Below are 20,345 nucleotides of genomic sequence, written 5' to 3'. Positions count from 1 at the left end.
ACTCTGACCTAAGAAGTAGGCTATCCTGACCTCTGAGTAACTATCTTTAACTGAAGTTTAAGCATAGCTACTCCATACCTTAAATGGTGTGAAGAAAAGTCCTTAATCTGAGGACTTCCTTTCTTTTTAGTGAGGTATAATCAACATATAGCATTATATTGGTTTTAAGTGTACAATGCCACAATTCAGAATCTGTATCTCAAAATGATTACCACAATACGGCTAGTTAACATCTCTCAACATACGATTACAAAATTACTTTTTCTTGCAATGAGAACTTTTTTTTTAATTTATTTTTTTTTACAGAGACAGAGAGTGAGTCAGAGAGAGGGATAGACAGGGACAGACAGACAGGAACGGAGAGAGATGAGAAGCATCGATCATTAGTTTTTCATTGCACATTGCAACACCTTAGTTGTTCATTGATTGCTTTCTCATATGTGCCTTGACTGCGGGCCTTCAGCAGACCGAGTAACCCTTTGCTGGAGCCAGCAACCCTGGGGTCAAGTTGGTGGAATTTTGCTCAAACCAGATGAGCCCGCACTCAAGTTGGCGACCTCAGGGTCTCGAACCTGGGTCCTCTGCATCCCAGTCCAACGCTCTATCCACTGCGCCACCGCCTGGTCAGGCGCAATGAGAACTTTTAAAACCTCCTCTCCTAGCACCTTTCAATTATGCAGGACAATGTCATGAAGGGCAGTCGCCCTGCTGTCCATGACACCCAGCTCTGGCTCACCTGGCTGAGCTGCAGCTCTGGCAAAGGGATGTGAACTGTGGAGCACAGTGACACCACTGACTACAGCCTGGAGACGATGAGTGACAAGCGTCACAGCCCTCTCACATCCAGCACTGCACCTTGAAGACGAGGGCCTGAATCTACTATAAAGCCTCTTTCATCTCTAAAGACGGAGGGGACCAGAAAAGGGCCTCCTCCTCCTCCTCCTCCTCCTCCTCCTCTGCACGCCAGCCCTCCAGGACAAACAGCACGCCAGATAAGGCACGTGCACGCAACCCAGCCTTCTCCTGGGAATGCAGCCTGAGCTCAGCTACGGCACAGGTGACCCCGTCAGACAGGGAATAATACCAGCTTTGCTCCTGGGACTGGCGACAGGCTTGTCCTCCTTCGGTGGTTCAGCTGCGCAGGGACCGCTGGCACTTTCTCCATAGAGAGAAAGGGGAGACATCTGGGAGGCAGAAGACAAATCCAGTTCCTCCTGCAGCAAAATCAAACACAAACTTACACAGAAGAGCACAATCCCTGAGCAGGAAATCTCTCAGAAAGAGAGGCAAGATGCACAGAGAAACACTGCGAGACAGCACCATGGCGAAGGTGTGATGTATCAGAAACTTTACACAGTAGGTACTAAGACACTGCAGATATACCAACATTGCCCATCAATCCTGAAAGAAAAATAACTCAACATGCAGAATCTATCCATGAATCGCTGCTCTGCTCCTACATCCCCCCCCACAAACTTTCTACTTCACTTGGTCCCCATCATAAAGACATTTGGTACCTTGTGAGGCTACAACAGTACAACACCACTACCCTTTCCCCCAATCTCTCATTCAGTCATACAAGACTCTAAAATGCAATAATTTTTACTATTTTTATCCTTTTCTGTCCATCAACAGCTTTGTCCCAAATGGTTTGAAAGAAGGCTGAACACTGAAGGGTGCAGGGCTATTCTCTTTCCTTTAGTGAGTGAACAGACAAAAAGAGAGTGTAAAGATATTAATAGTTCCCAAGAGACTTTTAATCTTCAGTGGACTTGTCTCATTCTGATACAATAAAGAAAGTTAACATAGAATACAAGTAGCATTTCTATTCAGAGAAAAAAAAAATGCTATGTATAATCATGGAATAAAAATAACCCTACATCTTACATCTTCAAAATAATCTGTAAGATTATGAAAAGAGAGTTTAAGAGAATTCTTGTTTACTCTCAGCAGGACACAGGTCCTCTCAAGTAAAAAAAATTAAAAAAATAAAAAATACCCAGAAGCCATAAAGGGAAGAAACAGATTCGAACAAGCAACAATTAAAATACTTTATAATAAAATATAGAGCATAAATAGTTAAAAGATACAGAGTTAAGTCCTTAGATGGATTACAACCTGTTATTAAATAGGAAACCATGACTCCAGTTCATACTGATATAAACAAAGAAATGAATAAAATCTGATGAGAACAGGACATTTTTACATAGTCCTAAAAAATACCTGCTCACAAAACACTTCTTTATGGCAAAGGGAGAAAGAGAACTTCATGGTGGGAAGAGCCTGGCAGATCCCAACGGAGCCCAGTGGACAAAGCGACACCTTCAGTAACAGGACAGACTGACACGGTGCGCCACCTCACCAAAGCAAATGACAAAGCATCTCATCTGTGATGTCCCTGCCGCAAACACAAACCCTGACTCGAATCCTGAGAAACATCTGACAAATCCAGCTGAGGGCCATTCCGACAATAACTCGTCTATAATCTCCAGGTCATGTAAGTCGAGGAAGAATGAACCATTTCAGATAAAGGAGGTTAAGGGACAAGACCAGCACATGCCCTGTATGACTCCACACTGTACCCCTTCGCTGTCTGGGGACATCTCTGGACCACCGGCACAATGAGGTGGAGCTGAGGGTTAGATGACAGTAATCTATTAATACTTGTTTCCTGATTTTGATAGCCAGACTAGACTGTGGCTACATAAGACATGTCCTTGCTTGCAGGAAGCAGACACTGAAGTATTTGGGCGTGGCAGGACACCCGGCTGGCAACTTAGTGCCAAATGGTTCCAGAAAAATAAGCTCTTTAATGTATTTGTACCATTTCTGTAAATCTGAGATTGTTTCAAAAGAAAAAACATGGCCCTGACCAGTTAGCCGAGAGCATCATCCTGAAACAACAAGGTTGTGGGTTCGATTCCTGGTCAGGGCAGACAAAGGGAGCAACAAATGAATGCACAACTGAGTGGAACAACAAATAAATGTTTCTCTTCCCCGTCCTCTGTCTCTCTAAAAAATCAGGCCCTGGCCAGCTGGCTCAGCGGTAGAGCGTCGGCCCAGCGTGTAGAAGTCCCGGGTTCAATTCCTGGCCAGGGCACACAGGAAAAGTGCCCATTTGCTTCTCCAACCTTCCCGCTCTCCTTCCTCTCTATCTCTCTCTTCCCCTCCCGCAGCCAAGGCTCCATTGGAGCAAAGTTGGCCTTGGTGCTGAGGACAGCTCCATGGCCTCCGATTCAGGTGCTAGAATGGCTCCGGTTGCAACAGTGCAACACCCCAGATGGACAGAGCATCACCCCCTGGTGGGCATGCCGGGTGGATCCCAGCCAGGTGCATGTGGGAGTCTGTCTTTCTGCCTCCCCGCTTCTCACTTCAGAAAAATAAAAAATTAAAAATAAATCAATAAAAAAAATCAAGCCCTGACTGGAGAATTCAATTGGCTAGAGTGTCATCTGGAAGCACTGAGGTTGCCAGTTCAATTCCTGGTCAGGGCACATACAGGAACAGCTCGATATTCTTGTCTCTCTCTCCCTGCCTCTCTCTAAAATAAAAATAAAATAGAAGCAATACAAGAATAAAACCATTACAGCCCCTGACTGGTGAAAAAACTCTCCTATGAGTGAAAAAGAAAGCAATAAAAAAAAAGTATGTCTGGAGAAAACAAACACAAAAAATAAAGTTTAAAGACAAATGACAAGTTGGAGAACAAATACCTGTAACTTACTTCACGAAACCAAAACCTAATAATCCTAATATGTAATTAAACACTTTAAAAACTGAGGAGAAAAAGACCAACACAATCCGATGGGAAGAAGACAAACATGGGAACGACAGTTCATTAAGGAACCATAAGGAGTGCCTATGACACAGGTAGAAGATGCCCAAGCACTCTGCAGCAGAAACAACCAGACATTCTGTGTGGTGATGCCGGGAAACCGGCTCTTGCAGACGCTGCTCAGAAGGCCAGACGGCAGGACCCTGCAGAGGGAGGCCGGCAGAACCAGCACCTGGTGGATGAAGGAGCTCACTGTCGGGCAGGAACTCTCGCAGGGTCAGAGCACAGGGCTTGTGGCTAGGAAGAAACAGTGAGACACATGGCTGGAAGGAAGAAGGACCCGGCATGGAGGGCCCGGCACTGAGAGCCCAGCACCCTGGGGGTGTGTATTTCACCCACGGGAGGGTTGGGAAGTCACTCAAAGGTTTTAAGCAAAGGATTGACATAATCAAATTTTTAAAAAATGTGAAGATTTTGAAGATTCCTCTGCTAATAAAAAAGGTTTGAGGAGTGGGAGACAGAGAGCAGTTCCAATCCTATTGCCTAACACAGGAGAGACGATGACCTGGAGGGCCGAGAAGATGGGCCCCAGAGACATTAAGTCCGTGGCATCGTCAGGGTTCTGAAAATGACAAGATATAGAGTCTGCCAGAGAGCATGTATGGAAACACTAATTTGAATTTTTCTTCTTATGTTTTCCCTTTCTTCATTCCAGAAAGAACCTAAGTCCTTTGATACGTCTTTTCCTGGCCTCAGAGCTTTTATCTGGATGGAGAGCAGAATCATTTTATGGAGCTACCAGACTTGTGTAAAAATCTTGGCCATTCGAAACGCGGGCTAGGCAAGACTGTTCCAGGTTCACGGTTGAGGGCTCACACAAACAACCGTCTCACAGCCTTCTGTGCCCTTAAACAATGTCTATTCCAACAGGGAGGAGAGAGGGGGCAGGGAGAGAAGACAAGCTATAAACAGAGTGCCCTGAATCCTGGGAAAGTGCAATGCACAAATGAACAGAGAGAGGACGAAACCAGGGGTACACGGCCTTCTAGACCCCCAGGGCCCTTACTCGAGACTCGGAGTCCTCAGGGTCAGAAGAACAAGTGAGGCTCAGAGCATGCTTGGTAAACGCGGACGGCCTCCCCGTGCACGTACTATCCAGCAGCACCACAGCCGAAGCCGCCACAGAAGCTGGCTACTTACAGGGACGTGCTGAGTTGAAGAGGAGTCCACTGACTGTGGAGACGACACTGAGCAGCTGGGGGAGGCTGGAGAAAGTGGCTGAGGTTCTGCCTTGATACCTTTAACTGAAAAACACAGAGGAAAAGTCTTCCCACTGGACAGTTTACATTGAGTCAAGTGAACAAGAAAGAAGGCAAAATCCACTCGTAAAATACAATCATGGGGAAGCTAAGGTCACCAGTTTGTCATCAAGTGAAAACTCAAGATGAGAAAGCAGTCCACCTGCGTGCTCTGTCTGTGTGCACCTTGTGCGTGAGCATGAGCGTGAGCATGCTCATGCACCCACTCACACTCACTCTAGTTCTCTGGGAGACACACGAGAAACCTACCTCCTCCCACCCAGGAGGGGAGTGTTGTCCCCCTCCATCTGAATCTAGGTGGGCTTATGACTCCTTCATCTACAATGCTGTGTGAATTACTGTTTGTGTCCCGGAACACCCCCACTTGAGCCTCTGAAGTGAAATGACCATGGACACCATGCTGTGGGGAAGCCAGGCCGTAGGGAAAGGCCATATGCAGGTTCCCCAGTGGGCAGTTCTCGCCCCCAAGTCACCCCAGACCTGGCACTGACATGTGAGTAAAGACACCTGAAGAGACATCTAGCCCCCAAGATGCCAAGTGGCTTATGTACCCTGTTGTGTGACATACAATCATCAGTGCAGGCCCAGCTGAGCTGGCTACCATTAGGTACCATTAGGGCCTCTTGATAGGACCCTAGAAGGACGCTGACAGGTAGGAGAAGGGGAGAAAGATTTTCCATCCTCCATCAACTTTACTGCAAGTGACAGCTTGCCACAGGTCCCAGCTCCTGTCTGCACACCGGGCCCCTCTCCACAGGCAAGGAGAGCACCTCCTCAGGTGACGGAACCACAGGCACAGGCCCTACACCAAGTTCCTGCATTCCGGTAACCCCAGGCTTTTCCCTTTGGTTCCCTAGGTCTGTCTGGTTCTTGGGGTAAACTCTTGTAGAGATTTTACATGTCAGTCAAAATCAGTATTTCTGATATGAATTCTTTACTCATGTACATGACCAAAACAAAACTATGAAATTCTTATCTCTGTTATGGAAGAATTTCACATATGCAGTGCCATACCAGAGGTAAAATACACAGTCCCTAGGGTCTTTAACCCATCAAAGCAGCCCAATAACCCATCTATGTGACTATTACCAAACTACAAAATGAAGTGGATCCACTTAAAGTTTTTACCAATGAAATACATCGTTACCTGTACAGAACTGGTTGTTGATGTCCCAAAGGCCTGTCTCCCATGCCATCAAGTCCAAATCAAAATCAAGGTTATCAAAATTGCTTTCCTGTAGGTTTCAAACCAGCAAAAGAAGATGAGAATAAAAAATATATATCTAGAAGTCAAACTCTCAGATGCAATTTGCCATAAATAACATAACTGCTATTACCCAACTTAGTAAAAATAATTTCCTGAGTCAATCGGTTCACCCTGAGCGAGTCCTGACCTTGGAGAGCCCATTGAGAGACCAATGTGGTTACGGAAGCACAGTGGCAACAGCTAGGGGAGAGCCGCTGGTCCCATTCTTATCAGTGGGAATGGACCATTATAACGGTCACAAAATATGTCAGTCGTAAGGGAGCTGCAGCAAAATAAAAATAAGTTTTCCACTGCCATGAAAGAAAACGACTCAAAGCAAATTCCCACTTACACCAGCCCTAGAGACAGAGGAAAGACCGAGTAAGAACATAGCTAAGTTTCAGAGCATTCTACACTATAGATCGTAACTTTTAAAAGGTCCGTAAGTTCCACTTGAGTGGATCTGTGGCTCATATAAACCCCTTAACATCACTGTTTCTCTTATGCAGCAATATCCACAAAAACGAAGAAATAGGCAGTTAAGTGACTTTTCCAAGGTCCCCCCTCCCTCCAAGCAAAGGTGGACTTAGAATACAACCAATGCAATTTCTTTATTTTATTTATTTATTTTTTTTATTTTTATTTTTCTGAAGCTGGAAACGGGGAGAGACAGTCAGACAGACTCCCGCATGCGCCCGACCGGGATCCACCCGGCACGCCCACCAGGGGCGATGCTCTGCCCACCAGGGGGCGATGCTCTGCCCCTCTGGGGCGTTGCTCTGCCGCGAGCAGAGCCACTCTAGAGCCTGGGGCAGAGGCCAAGGAGCCATCCCCAGCGCCCGGGCCATCTTTGCTCCAATGGAGCCTTGGCTGCGGGAGGGGAAGAGAGAGACAGAGAGGAAGGAGGGGGGGGTGGAGAAGCAAATGGGCGCTTCTCCTATGTGCCCTGGCCGGGAATCGAACCCGGGTCCCCCGCACGCCAGGCCGACGCTCTACTGCTGAGCCAACCGGCCAGGGCCCAACCAATGCAATTTCTACAATCTTTAATTTACTAGCTACAAAATGGTTACTAACTTCCATACTCAGTTTTTAAACTTCAATAACTAGCCTAAACCAGTTATCCTGAAACCTTAGAGTAACAGGGACATATCACACGATTCAGTATTTCTCCTCTAGTAAATACTTACATAAGTTTCATTTGCCGCATCCAAGCGCAGGTCCTCCGGGTCTGTGAGGTAACCAAGTTCAGCAAACAGAGCAGAGTCTGAGGACAGAGGAGTAGAGATGAGCTGTCACTTCAGTGTCTGGCACAAGAATCAGCACTACATTCCGACGCCAGCTCTGTCAGAAGATCTCACGAGGATCCACAGAAAGTGGTGGCCCTGGTTACCTCACCAGCACCCTGCATGTCTATGCTGGTCCCGCCCTATGACTATCTAGACTTCCCTTAACAGTAGTCAGCTGGGGTAGCAATTATTTTTAGTTTGCTCAGAAAGCTTTCCCGCCTGACCTCCACCTTAACCATTCACTTAATTCACTCACTTACTTCTGATAATATGAGAAACAGCCACTGGAAGTCAGCGGTGACTTTAGAAAGAACAGTCTGGGTGGAGTGGCAGAGCCTGACTAGAGTGGGTTCAAGAGACAATGAGAGGAAACATTAGAGTCAGCGAACACGGGCTTTTTTTTTTTAAAGGATTCTTGGCCCTGACCGGTTGGCTCAGTGGTGGAGCGTTGGCCAGGCATGTCATGTGAATGTCCCAGGTTCAATTCCCAGTCAGGGCACACAGGAGAAGCAACTATCTGCTTATCCACTTCTTCCTCTCCCCCTTCTCTCTCTCTCCACTGCCTCCCCGCCCCTCCTTCTACAGCCATGGCTTGACTGGTTCCAGCGCATCAGCCCCAGGCACTGAGGATGGCTCCTTGGAGCCTCTGCTAGCTCTGTGTGAGTTCGGCCCCAGATGGAGGTTGCTGGGTGGGATCCCGGTCGAGGCACATGCGGGAGCCTGTCTCTCCATCTCCCTTCCTCTCACTTGGAAAAGAAGAAGAAAGAAAAAAAGAATTCTGCTGTAAAATAAAGAAGTGTGGCGGCAGCCAGAAGGGAAGTAACATCTAAAGAGGTACTATCTGCTCCATTATTCTGTAAATCTAAAACTGTACTAAAAAGAGTCTATTAAGTATGTGAAATTCCAATTCCACTGTCCACAAGGAAGTTGTAATGGTGGAGTCCAGAAACTGCAACAGAGACCACATGGCCTAAAATATTTACTATCCGGATCTTCACAGAAAATTTGCGAAATCCTGCTCTAAATTCCATTACTGAAGTTAAATAGGGAAAGGACTCTTCATCACAAGCTGTTCTGAACTAATCAATTTAGTTGACTTACTCAGTTGTTGTGGTCACTAAATACATAATCTGACTCTAAATTTCACTGGTTAGCTTCTAATTAAAAAAAAAAAAAATCAAATCAAATCAGTGAAGTACTTCCCAGAAATAAAAAAAGACATATTCTACTGAGAAACACTAGCGGACAGAAATGTTTCACTCTAATACCTACAAAATCTACCTGATTTACTGAACACCTAAGGAATCAGAATTAAAATGTTCAACTAAGAGAAGATCGTTAACAGTATGAAAAGAAAGCCTGGGAATGGGCACATTCAGGGAGAGGCAGACTGACTACATGATCTGAATACTCTGTTAAAGAACAGTAAGAGCAAGAGTCAACTATTCAGATTAGTCAGGAAAATGCAGACTGCGTATCAGTAGATAAAATGTAATATAATGCTATCAGGAAGTGTCCATAGTTCTAGCTTAAGAGTATCATGAATAATGTATAGTTTACTACCTGAGAAAACAATCCTAACTACCTAATATAACTGGGGGTGGGGGAGGGGCTTGGTAAGAATCTGTACAAGTAATTTAGGGAAGTAGTGCAGAAGTGATGACAGCACAGGCTTTGGAGGTAGACAAACCTAGTTCTGATCCAGCTTCTGCCACTCACTAGCTCTAAGACCAAGCATTCATTCTCTCTCAGCCTCAGTTTACTCATCTGTAAAATAACAGGACCTCACTGGACTGTTGGAAGGTTAAATAAGATAATGCATGCAAGAATTCAGCAGGGCGCCTGACACGAAATGCCAAATAAGTGGCCATTGTTCCTATTTTTACTATCTTTGGCTTGGGAAACTCCTGTTGGAATAGTCTAAAGTTCTTCCAGCACTCATAAAAAATCTACCGAAGGCCTGAAATTAGTTTCTAACAATACATAATTTAAAAGTTCTGCCTTTGGAAAATCAAGTGAGGACTTCAGTTGAACAAATGAATTATGATCACACTGTGCTCCTCCTGAAAATGATGGTCCAAGGGGAAAGAAGACCAGTCTGGGTTCCCTCCACATTCCAAAGCTGGTGGTGAATGGTGTAGGCACAGCACAGGGCTACTCCAGACCTACACAATCCCAAATTCCCAGTGAAACCCAAGAAGAGAATCAGCATTTGGCCTGGCAATCCCCAGCAAGATACAGTCCCTCTGAACACACAGATGACAACACTTCTCCACTCTCATTCCCACCCTCCTGACAACAAAACTTAATGAACTATCTGATCGCAAGGAAACCCAGAGCCCCATCTGCAGAGCAGTTAGAACTAGGGAGGCTCCTAGGTCTATCCCCGTGATGGACCAGAGGGCAAGTGCCTGGTGCCCTGCTTCTCTGCTAGAACAGACAGACATCAGTCCAGAGCAACAATGTACACAGCGAGACTAGCATCTGTTGCACGCTCATTCTCATACCCACATGTACATACACAGGTGCGCACGCACACATACAGATGTGCACACACACCTACACACTCACATACACCAGCACAGATACACACTCGTACAGACACGCACCCACATATACATATACACACGTATGTGTGTATACACGGGCACACACACACGTACACGCGCACACACAGGAATAGACACCACACACAAACACGTAAACACAGGTGCACCAGCACACATACACACTCGTACAGACACGCACTCACATACACATACACACACGTATGTGTGTATACATAGGCACACATTCACGTACACGCACGCGCACACACACAGGTATGGACACCACACACAAACACGTATACACACGTACTCAGGTAAACACGTATGTACACAGATGTGTACAGACACACACATGCGTACGCGCGCACACAGGTACATACACGCACACACATACACAAGACACGCACATACACAGGTGAGCACTCACGTGCACACGCGATGAGCACACGTACAGACACGCACATGCGTACACGGGCACACACGTAGTACACCACAGGTGCGCGCACACTCCGCGGCCGTCACCCATCCCACGCTCCGCCACCGCCCTCCTGCCCTATGCCGCCGAACGAAGTAGTCCTCGCCCCACAAAATCTGCGCCCGGCACGCCCCCAGGACAGTGACAACCGACAGCCAGTGCCCTCAGAAGCCAGGCAGCGAGCGACAGCGCGGCCAGACCCTCAGCACCACGGACGGAGCCCGCGCGGCCCTCGCTCCGGCAGACGGCCCCCACCTGTCCCCGCCGCGGGCGGGGGTGGGGGGGTAAGAAACCAGTCCTTCCTTGGGTCCCACTCACCCCAGTCCTCGTCCAGCCGCGGAGGGAGCCCAGGGCTAAAGGGCGACTCCATGGTGCCGGCAGCGCCACCCGCGCTCCCAAACACACGCTTCGGCCCTGAACTCGGTGACTGACGCCGGGACGGCGGCAGCGAGCGGACAAAATACTGCGCAACGAGGTCGCTACGGTGGCCGCAGGCGGACAAACCGCTCAGTGCGCGTGGGTCCCGCGCGTCCCAGACCGAGGCGATTCTTGGTGGCTCCCTTTCTGAGCTGGACAGATTTTCGATCCCACTGTGTCTAAGGAGAGGGAAAAAAACATGACACGTAAATAGTGCGTCCGTGAAAAAGAAGGTATTGCTGACGTTAAGACTGAAAAGTAAAGCCCCTGTTGTAATAGCTAAGTACGGTGCCAGGTGGGTGCTAGAATGACCCGAGGACCAACTTCGTAAATTAAATAATTGTCTGATCACTATGCAGCACACCTGAAATTTTTTTTTTTCAGAGGCAGAACGAGAGTCAGAGAGAGTAATAGATAGGGACAGACAGACCGGAACGGAGAGAGATGAGAAGTATCAATCATCAGTTTTTCGTTATGGCACTTAGTTGTTCATTGATTGCTTTCTCATATGTGCCTTGACCCCAGGGCTACAGCAGACCAAGTAACCCCTTGCTCGAGCCAGCGACCTTGGGTCCTAGCTGGTGAGCTTTGCTTAAACTACATAAGCCCGCGCTCAAGCTGGCATCCTTGGGGTCTCGAACCTCGGTCCTCTGCATTCCCATCCGACGCTCTATACACTGCGCCACCGCCTGGTCAGGTTGAATTTTTTTAATTAATTTTTTTTTTTTTTTTTAGTCGAAAAGAAAAAGGCACACCCCCTTCTGAACACACTGGCTGGTTCTCCGCACACCCTCTTCCTAAGACCTCAGGACCACGCCCGGGGCTGGTGCGGGGTTTCCCAGCAACTCGCGGTACCAGTGCGAGCTCCCCGCAGGCGCGCGTGAAAGAAACGCCCCCCGCACGGAGCCCGCGCCGACCGCGGGGAGGGAGCTCGGTGACACGGGGCGAACGAGCGCACGGGACAGCCCCCAGGCCCAGGACGGAAGGGCGAATCCCCTGCGCGCCACCAGGACGAGGGGCATTCCAAACCTACCTTTCCAGGACAGAAGAAACTCGGTTCCGTGCAGGAAAAAAAGTCACCGACTGCCTAACCCAGCACTGAACTGAGTTCCATAAAAACAGTTTCGAGAACGCGCCTGAAGAGAGTGTGCTTCTCACGCCGGCTCAGCGGGGAATCCTTAAAACACCCGTAAGAACACGTATCCCTTACGGCTGGCCAAGCGCAGTTGGTTCCCACGGCCCCGAAAAACACCGCTTCCCAGAAGCCTCCGCGCGCCCAGCGGCGTGGTTACCGCGCGTTACATCACCCGCAGCCTGGAAACGACGCTGGGCACCGCGCAGCAGACGCGCTCCGGGGTCCCCTCGCCCGCAACCAGATAGGTGCCTGCTGTCCTCGGTCAAGCGACCCGCCTTCTTTAGGGTGACGTTCATGAACACGTTCACTGTCACCCAACTGCGAATTCAAAAATTGACATAAAAACTAAAGTAAAACCAGCACGAATTCTCTCTTCTGTCACCACCAGGCACTTCAGTTTTGTTTTGGTTAATCACCAGCCAGTTTCTATTTGGGGTTGTTTTTTTTTAATTTTCAAAATATTTATCTTTTATTCAAAAGAACTGCTCACGTCTAGAAAGAGGTTCATCAGCGGAGCCAGAATTCTTAGAGCCCGTTGTCTGATGTCTTGTTTTCATGGCAAGTGTTCCTCTGAAGTGGTTCATGTTGCTACGTACCTTTGGACCAATGTGTAAGCCTCCATATTCTAAGTGAACTTGTTAAATATTCAGAAAGAAACGGTTCTGATTGTTTTTTAGAACAGAGGCTTTTTCTATCTACCCCCTCCAAAGACTTGAAATCTTAAAAATTTTGTTTAGCAAACGTTTCACAAAATTTCTATGGTTTCACAAAATCATTCCTCACTAGCAAATACAAAATATCTTTCAAGAACTGTATTATTTTGTCTATTTTTGCTGGCTAGATTATAAATTACAAGAAGGCAGGGGCTTTATTTGGTTTGCTCATTATGTCATCTAGAATTGTGCACATAATAGGTGCTTAGTAAATACAGGATGGGGCAAAAGCAGGTTTACAGTTGTGAGTATGTGAAACAGTTTATTCTTATATTGTTTATTAATTATTGTATTATTTTCCATATGAACAGCTGTAAATCTCCTTTTGCCCCATCCTGTATTTACTGAATTGACAATTATAAATTCAAATAAAATCTATGTAATTTTCTCTGTGGGGATGCTAGTGTGTGACAAGTATGAACTTGAGCCATATGAAACAGCTGCAATTCAACTACAACTTTACCTACAAAGGTGGCAATTTCATATGGTTCAATCCAATTGAAAAAAAAAAAAAAATGAAAAAACTTTCCAGAGTGCAATATTATGAAACAAAGTAAACAGATAGTGTAAAAACTAAGACAGAAATGGAGACCTTTTTTTCTTGTAAGAAAAATTATATGAGAATTGTCAAAGGCTTCAGGTCATATGTTGAGATATTCTCATCAATCATCTATAACACTCCAAACACATTTCAAAAATTAAACTCAGGATCGTTTTACAAAATTTTTTTTGCATTTAAAATAATGCCTATTTTGATGTTTATATACATAAACACACGTGTAAATATGCACAACGCCTTAAGAACATGGACTCTATTTGTCTTTATTGCCTAATTCTAATTTCATCTAGTGTTCAAATATCTAATTAGGTCCAATTCTGTTTGTAATGAGTAAAATGAATTCCATTTTCCAAAGATCATGTTAACAAGCTAATCTGGACACATTACCTTCTAATACTCTAACACAGTGGTAGTCAACCTGGTCCCTACCGCCCACTAGTGGGCGTTCCAGCTTTCATGGTGGGCGGTAGCGGAGCAACCAAAGTACAGTGTGTCTGTAAAGTCATGGTGCACTTTTGACCGGTCACAGGAAAGCAACAAAAGACGATAGAAATGTGAAATCTGCACCAAATAAAAGGAAAGCCCTCCCAGTTTCTGTAGGATGATGTGGCAGCATGTGCGCTTGCACAGATGATGACGTAACACCGTGTATACAGTGGAGCAGCCCATGGCCATGCCAGTCGAGATGTGGATGGTACAGAGGAAAGTTCAGTGTGTTCTGTGGCTCGCTAAATTCGAATCCGTGACCAAAGTGCAACATGAATATCACCGCGTTTATAACGAAGCGCCACCACATAGGAATAACATTACTCGGTGGGATAAGCAGTTGAAGGAAACCGACAGTTTGGTGGAGAAACCCCGTTCTGGTAGGCCATCAGTCAGTGACGAGTCTGTAGAGGCTATACGGGATAGCTACCTAAGGAGCCCTAAAAAATCTGTGCGTGAGCCCACATCGAACTGCACTGAATAGGTATGAAACTGGGAGAGTTTTCCTTTTATTTGGTGCAGATTTCACATTTCTATCGTCTTTTGTTGCTTTCCTATGACCGGTCAAAAGTGCACCATGACTTTACGGACACACTGTATAAATAAAAAGATAGATTTAACTATAGTCAGTTGTTTTATAAAGATTTATTCTGCCAAACTTAGCAAAAATCCAACATAAAGTACTTGATAAGTAATTATTATTATATGCTTTAACTTGCTGTAACTCTGCTTTATAAATTTAATAAAGTTACTTCCCTACTTTATAAATCACCATTACTGTGGAACCAGTGGGCAGTTAGAAAATTTTACTACTAACAAAGGTACAAAAGTGGGCGGTAGGTATAAAAAGGTTGACTACCCCTGCTAATATATCAAGCTTAAGTTAGTTGATTCATAGCCTGAAGTGGTGCAGTGGAAAGAGAGTTGTCCCAGGTTCAAAACCTCCAAGGTCAATGGTTTCAGCGCAGGCTAGCCAGCTTGAGCATGGGATCAACAGGATCCCACGGTTAATGGCTTGAGCCCAGTCACTGGTTTGAGCAAGAGGTCACTGGCTTGACTGGAGCCCCCTGGGCAAGGCATGTATGAGAAGCAATCAATGAACTAAAGTGATGAAACTACCACTTGATGCTTCTCAACTCTCTCCCTTCCTCTCTCTCTCTTCCTGAAAAGTTAATTGATTTGTAGTTATTTCACATTTATTTTCTATCATTAGAAACACACCTAACATCAAGACATTTCTTTAAGTAGATTATTTTAAAAGGTGTCTTAAACACACTTTTCTAAAAACTTTCGATAACTAGGTTTTCTGAAGCAACAGAAAAACCACACTGTTGTCAAGTGTTTTCCTCATGGTCTTTCCATCTACATTTCCAAGAAAAATCCAGACATATGTAGATTTACTAATGTCTCTTTAAAGAAAAAAACAAATGTCAAAATATGTCCCAACAAATCTGCTTTACATTTCTAGAAATAAAAAAATAGCTATGTTTCCAATTTTTGTACATATTTTTGTTCATTCAGACCTTTTAAGATCACATAACTAACATTCCAAAAATTAGAACTCTTTAAAATACATGAAACAAAGACAGTATCTGGGTTAAAGAAATTTTAATATCAAATAAAGTATAATTTACATAATTTTAAAGCTTTAATTTCCATATGAAATATGCTACTCAAACACAGTGTTTAAGTCACATTAAGTGACTTCCTCTTCTCACATTTCAAATGAAATGCTGTAGGTCTAAACCCCAGACACCATGTGAATGACAAGAAGCAAGTTGGACAAATCAACCGGCCAGTTTCTTCCCCAGCTATCAAACGTCACTAGGTCAGTTTTATTGTTTGTGATCCCAGAACCGGCAGCATTTTCATTTCGTCCACCCTATTCTTATGGATTTGAAAAGCAGGCGTTATCCATCTACCACAGGAGCACTGTTCACCATACCAATTGAAGGAACCCAACTTGGCACTGCATTTGGGGCACAGAAGCTGAAATAAAGCAAACATGTTACTTCATTCGTTTGCTTCTGTACAAAACAATTATCTTGAACAACATAGGATGTAAAACAAGACATGCTCCCCTACCTTCTAGTCAATGAGATTAAATGGGACGGAAATTTACTACAATAGCTGTTTAAGAGGAACGTTGTGCCCTCGGAGGTTGGAGGAGAAACAAACTAGTTCCAGCATGAGGGGAGATGAGACATGAAACAGACGTCTCATGAATGTGGCCTAGATGTTGGCTTTAAAACCAGTTGGCAATTTAAGATTTCAAACTAAAATCACCATGGTGAAAGGGTAGGAAAGCATGTTAGGATTCTCATGTTCTATTACTAACTGATATTAACAGCCTATAAGTGAGGCTTCAGATTCCTGCCTATTTAAAAACAAATAAAAACACTGATATGCTAGTAAAATAGATAAATCCAAGTCTATTGTATAGTCTTCTAATCTATTTATAGCACTAAAAAGAATTAACTTAGACCAAAACCTCTCAACTAAAAGGGATTCACAATTTTAGATCAGTAGTTTTTTGTTTAATTTTTGAGATACTTGTCTACATACACTAGAAAGATACAATTTTCAGAAAATTGGTAAAGATGGAGTAAAACACTAGTTGAAACAGGGTTTAAAGTACAAAAAGGAACAAAACATAGGTGATTTAATGAAACTGGAAACTATGATGTGTCCTCACCTGCCCATCCATCACTCCCAGCAAGGCGGGCTCCATCCACTGCACAGGTTCAATGAAATACGATGTGCACTGAGCCCGACTCCCTGTGACAGGCATGAGAGATGGTGCCAGTCTCTTGTGGGCAAAGGCTACAGGACCACTTCCTTCATTATGATCCAAAATGCTAGAACTTCTAAATAAAGACCGCCTGCAATCCCCCAAATAAACAAGAATATTAATGACCTCCAAAAGAATTTTTTTAAATAGATGAAATGTGCAATATTTCTTACAGGACAAAACAATATAACCTTGATTGTGCTGCTTGAATTTTCCATACTCTCTACAAGTAATTGATAACTTTTACTGTTCAGAATTTACATTCTTGTAAGCAGATTTCAATTAAATTCAAATTTTCTGCTCAGAATTTACATTCTTGTAAGCAGATTTTAATTGAACCCAAAATTTCTGTAGTATTCAACTAAACAGATTCTTTCCACAGAGATTGAAGAAACTGAAACTTTCACGACGTTTCAGCTGCTGAGACAAGACAAAATCTCCAGGAAATACCAAGTATTTTACCTGCACTTTCTACATTTGTAGAGAACCTCATCTTTCAATCCTTGTAAAACTGTGGTTGGGTCAACAGCAAAGAGTTCTTGAGGTAAGTTCTGCAGTTCTATATGACAATGAAAATGTATCCATTGGTTGAAATCAATTCTGCATTTTCAGACAAAATACAGTTAATGTCAAATTGAGGCTAGTGCTAACTTCAGAAATTAAAACAAACAAACAAACAAACAGAAAAGCCTCCAGTATTGAGAAAGCAGGATGAGGCAGTGGAGCCCTTAGGTTCTGGTCACAGACTGCCCGAGTTCAAATCTCAGCCCACCACTCAAAAGCCATGTGACCTTGAACAAGGTATTTCTGGCTACACCACAGTTTCGAAAGGAAATAATAGGAGATGTCTCAAGGGATTGCTGGAAAAATGAGATTGTGTACCTTAACTGTTTAGTGTCAGAGTCAACAGCATCTAGAAATGTTCCAATACACAGTAGCAATTATTATTTACCGGGATACTTCTCTGTGACCTTTTGTAAACGATACTGCTTATAAATTGCACTCGAGGTATCTACTTCGCATCCCATGGCCTGGTATAATTTCAGTTGCCACTCAAACCCCTCATTCATCCTGTCAAGACAAATACAAAGTTAAGTTTTCTTTAAATAAATAAAAATCACACCACAAAAGCACAGTGATTACTCTAACAAAGCACTCACTTAGCCTCTGGTTTCATAGTCTGGAGGTTTTCATAGGCTTTGTCAAAGGTAAGTTGGTCGGTCTTCATCAGAAAAGCAGTCAGGACAGCTACACTTCGACTGACTCCTGCATGACTTAAAAATAAAACAGCAAATAGCAACAATGAAAAATGTAGTGGAATAACCCATTGCATGGCCTTGGATGGGAACACAGCCAACAAGAAAAGAATGTTTTGCCAAGAGAATTGTTTTGTGACTTGAAGGCGGGTCACTGAAACAGGTCTATGTGACTGAAGGCAGTTGCTGGGCTTTTTTCTCAGTAAAACATTCTCATAAGATTTCTGTACCTTCCAAGGTTATCCCTTGAGATAAAGAGAGGAATGATGTGGGAACCTTAGAAGCAATAGCAATTAGTGCCTTTGGATATTATATTGTTATTAACCTATCATGCAGGTGTACTCCATGTATCTTTAAGTAAAAGTTATGCTTGATGTTATGCCAATTTCTCAGTAAATAAGCTTTTTGAAGTCTTGTGAATAAAAATAGGACACAGCGCGAACTCGTGGCCATTTGCCTGAGCGAGCAGTGGTCCTTTGCTAGTCCTTGATGATTTCGTCTGCTGATCTCTCTCTCTGCACCCCCGACTCATAACAACAGAAAAAAAAAACAAAAACCTCACACACAAACAAAAACCCCAGTCCCCTATGAATGGTAAAGCTCAGGTCAACTCTTCTGCTGCAAACTCTATGACTCTGATATACGGCTCATATGCAAAAGAATTATCCATTTCTTATTTCTTTTGAAGTCTGACCCATATGAAGGTATTACATATCCAAACATGATTACAGTAATCTTTTTTTTTTTTTTTTTTTTGTATTTTTCTGAAGCTGGAAACGGGGAGAGACAGTCAGACAGACTCCCGCATGCGCCCGACCGGGATCCACCCGGCACGCCCACCAGGGGGCGACGCTGTGCCCACCAGGGGGCGATGCACTGCTCCTCCGGGGGGCGTCGCTCTGTTGCGACAAGAGCCACTCTAGCGCCTGGGGCAGAGGCCAAGGAGCCATCCCCAGTGCCCGGGCCATCCTTGCTCCAATGGAGCCTTGCTGCGGGAGGGGAAGAAAGAGAGGAAGGAGAGGGGGAGGGGTGGAGAAGCAGATGGGCGCTTCTCCTGTGTGCCCTGGCCGGGAATCGAACCCGGGACTTCTGCACGCCAGGCCAACGCTCTACCACTGAGCCAACCGGCCAGGGCCTACAGTAATCTTTTAAACGCTATCATTTTAAAGTGGAATTCGGAACAACTCCAAACTCCTTTGCTCTTAGCATAAAGGGCCGTATTGGTCTAGTCTCAGACTTTTTTTTCCCATCCCTACCCGCTGTACTGACTCAATGAATTTAAACTGTGGTGACTACACTGCAATCCAGCCAACCAGGACCACTTAGGAATTCCCAAATACCCATTACGGTTTTCCAGTCTGCCTGCCATTGATCGCTACAGCCTGGTCTTTTCTCTGGGCCAGGCTTGGGGATCCCAGACGTCCTAATCGATATTTCTCTCCCCAATTACGCCTCACCAACCACCGCGTCCCCGACAAACACACCGAACACAATCTCCTCCTTGGGATGTGGGACCCTTACCAAGTGCACCCCTCGCCTGCGTTACAGTCACCAGGCACTTATCTGACTCCCACGCCCCATCATGCCCAATAAAAGCTGCAAAACGAACCCACCCAACCGTGCGTGTATGCATGCATGCATGCATGCATGCATGCATGCATGAATGAATGAATGAATGAATGAATGAATGAATGAATGGAGTGAGGCTGGGTCAGTCCCCTCCGTGCTCCTCGCCGGGCGGGGCCACTCACCAGTGCACCAGCACTGCGCGGCCCTCCGCGCGAGCCTGGCCGATGAAGTCCACGCAACGGCCCAGGTGGCTCAGTAGGTCGGTCTCGGGCTTGTCGAGCGCGCGCACGAAGAGCTTCCAAACGCCCTCCACCTGGAAGTCGGGCTCCTCGGTGTCCACCGTCAGCAAAGCCGTGATGCCCGCCTCCCTCAGGCGGCCCAGCTCCGCCACGGCCTCGGCTCCGCCCAGGTACAGCCCGGGCCGCACCTGCAGCATCTCCAGCCGCGGCTTCCGCGCGCACAGCGCCAACGTCCAACATGGCGGCGCCCAGGGCGCTCCAGCCGCGTCTGCCACCGAGTGGGTTGGCTAGAGCGGCCTCCCCCAGATCCGCCGTCCGAGCTGGGCAGCAGCGCCCTCGAAGGACCCGGGCGACCGCGGAAGGTGCGCTCCCTGGGAAAAGGTCGTTTCGGCCGCGGAGCCCCATTCCACCCGTGTCCCGCCCCCGGTCCCCTAAGTTCTGCTGGAGAATGACCCTCCCTAAACACAAAGTTTCTCAGCCTTTTAGCACTGGCATTTACTAGGCTTTCTGCACGAGCAGCCGAAGCCGAA

At 45.6% G+C, this 20,345-nt stretch overlaps 2 protein-coding genes across 3 annotated transcripts in view; both read right to left on the bottom strand.

The window, feature by feature from the left end:
* ATF6 (activating transcription factor 6) overlaps positions 1-12,225 on the bottom strand; it is a 108,807-nt gene extending 96,582 nt beyond the window's left edge. Inside the window, exons 1-6 of one of the 2 annotated variants that reach the window (XM_066371351.1) lie at positions 12,101-12,225; positions 10,969-11,246; positions 7,528-7,604; positions 6,242-6,329; positions 4,976-5,079; positions 1,085-1,214 (exon numbers count right to left, since the gene is read on the bottom strand). In XM_066371351.1, the coding sequence (XP_066227448.1) occupies positions 1,085-1,214; positions 4,976-5,079; positions 6,242-6,329; positions 7,528-7,604; positions 10,969-11,020 (451 nt within the window). In that variant the 5' untranslated portion in view covers positions 11,021-11,246; positions 12,101-12,225. Of the gene's footprint in view, positions 1-1,084; positions 1,215-4,975; positions 5,080-6,241; positions 6,330-7,527; positions 7,605-10,968; positions 11,247-12,100 lie in introns of those variants that run through there. The other variant, XM_066371350.1, reaches the window with a different exon arrangement.
* Positions 12,226-15,551: 3,326 nt separating this feature from the next.
* On the bottom strand, positions 15,552-20,066 carry DUSP12 (dual specificity phosphatase 12). Its single transcript, XM_066366002.1, has 6 exons — positions 19,759-20,066; positions 17,912-18,025; positions 17,704-17,822; positions 17,214-17,310; positions 16,656-16,842; positions 15,552-15,949 (listed from the first exon to the last, which is right to left on the bottom strand). The coding sequence occupies exons 1-6, from the start codon at positions 20,010-20,012 to the stop codon at positions 15,785-15,787; spliced, it is 936 nt and encodes a 311-aa protein (XP_066222099.1). The 5' UTR covers positions 20,013-20,066; the 3' UTR covers positions 15,552-15,784.
* Positions 20,067-20,345: the final 279 nt, after the last annotated feature.

Source organism: Saccopteryx leptura, chromosome 2, assembly GCF_036850995.1.
Source record: "Saccopteryx leptura isolate mSacLep1 chromosome 2, mSacLep1_pri_phased_curated, whole genome shotgun sequence".
Lineage (NCBI taxonomy): Eukaryota > Metazoa > Chordata > Mammalia > Chiroptera > Emballonuridae > Saccopteryx > Saccopteryx leptura.
This window is presented reverse-complemented; position numbering and strand designations above follow the sequence as displayed.

Excerpts from the sequence above, each read along its gene's own strand:
- DUSP12 (XM_066366002.1), bottom strand. The coding sequence starts at position 20,012 with ATGCTGCAGGTGCGGCCCGGGCTGTACCTGGGCGGAGCCGAGGCCGTG. Across the intron at positions 17,311-17,703 it reads GGTCACAGAGAAGTATCCCG|AACTGCAGAACTTACCTCAA; the intron begins GTAAATAATAAT and ends ATTGTCATATAG. Across the intron at positions 15,950-16,655 it reads TGGGAGTGATGGATGGGCAG|CTTCTGTGCCCCAAATGCAG; the intron begins GTGAGGACACAT and ends GCTTTATTTCAG.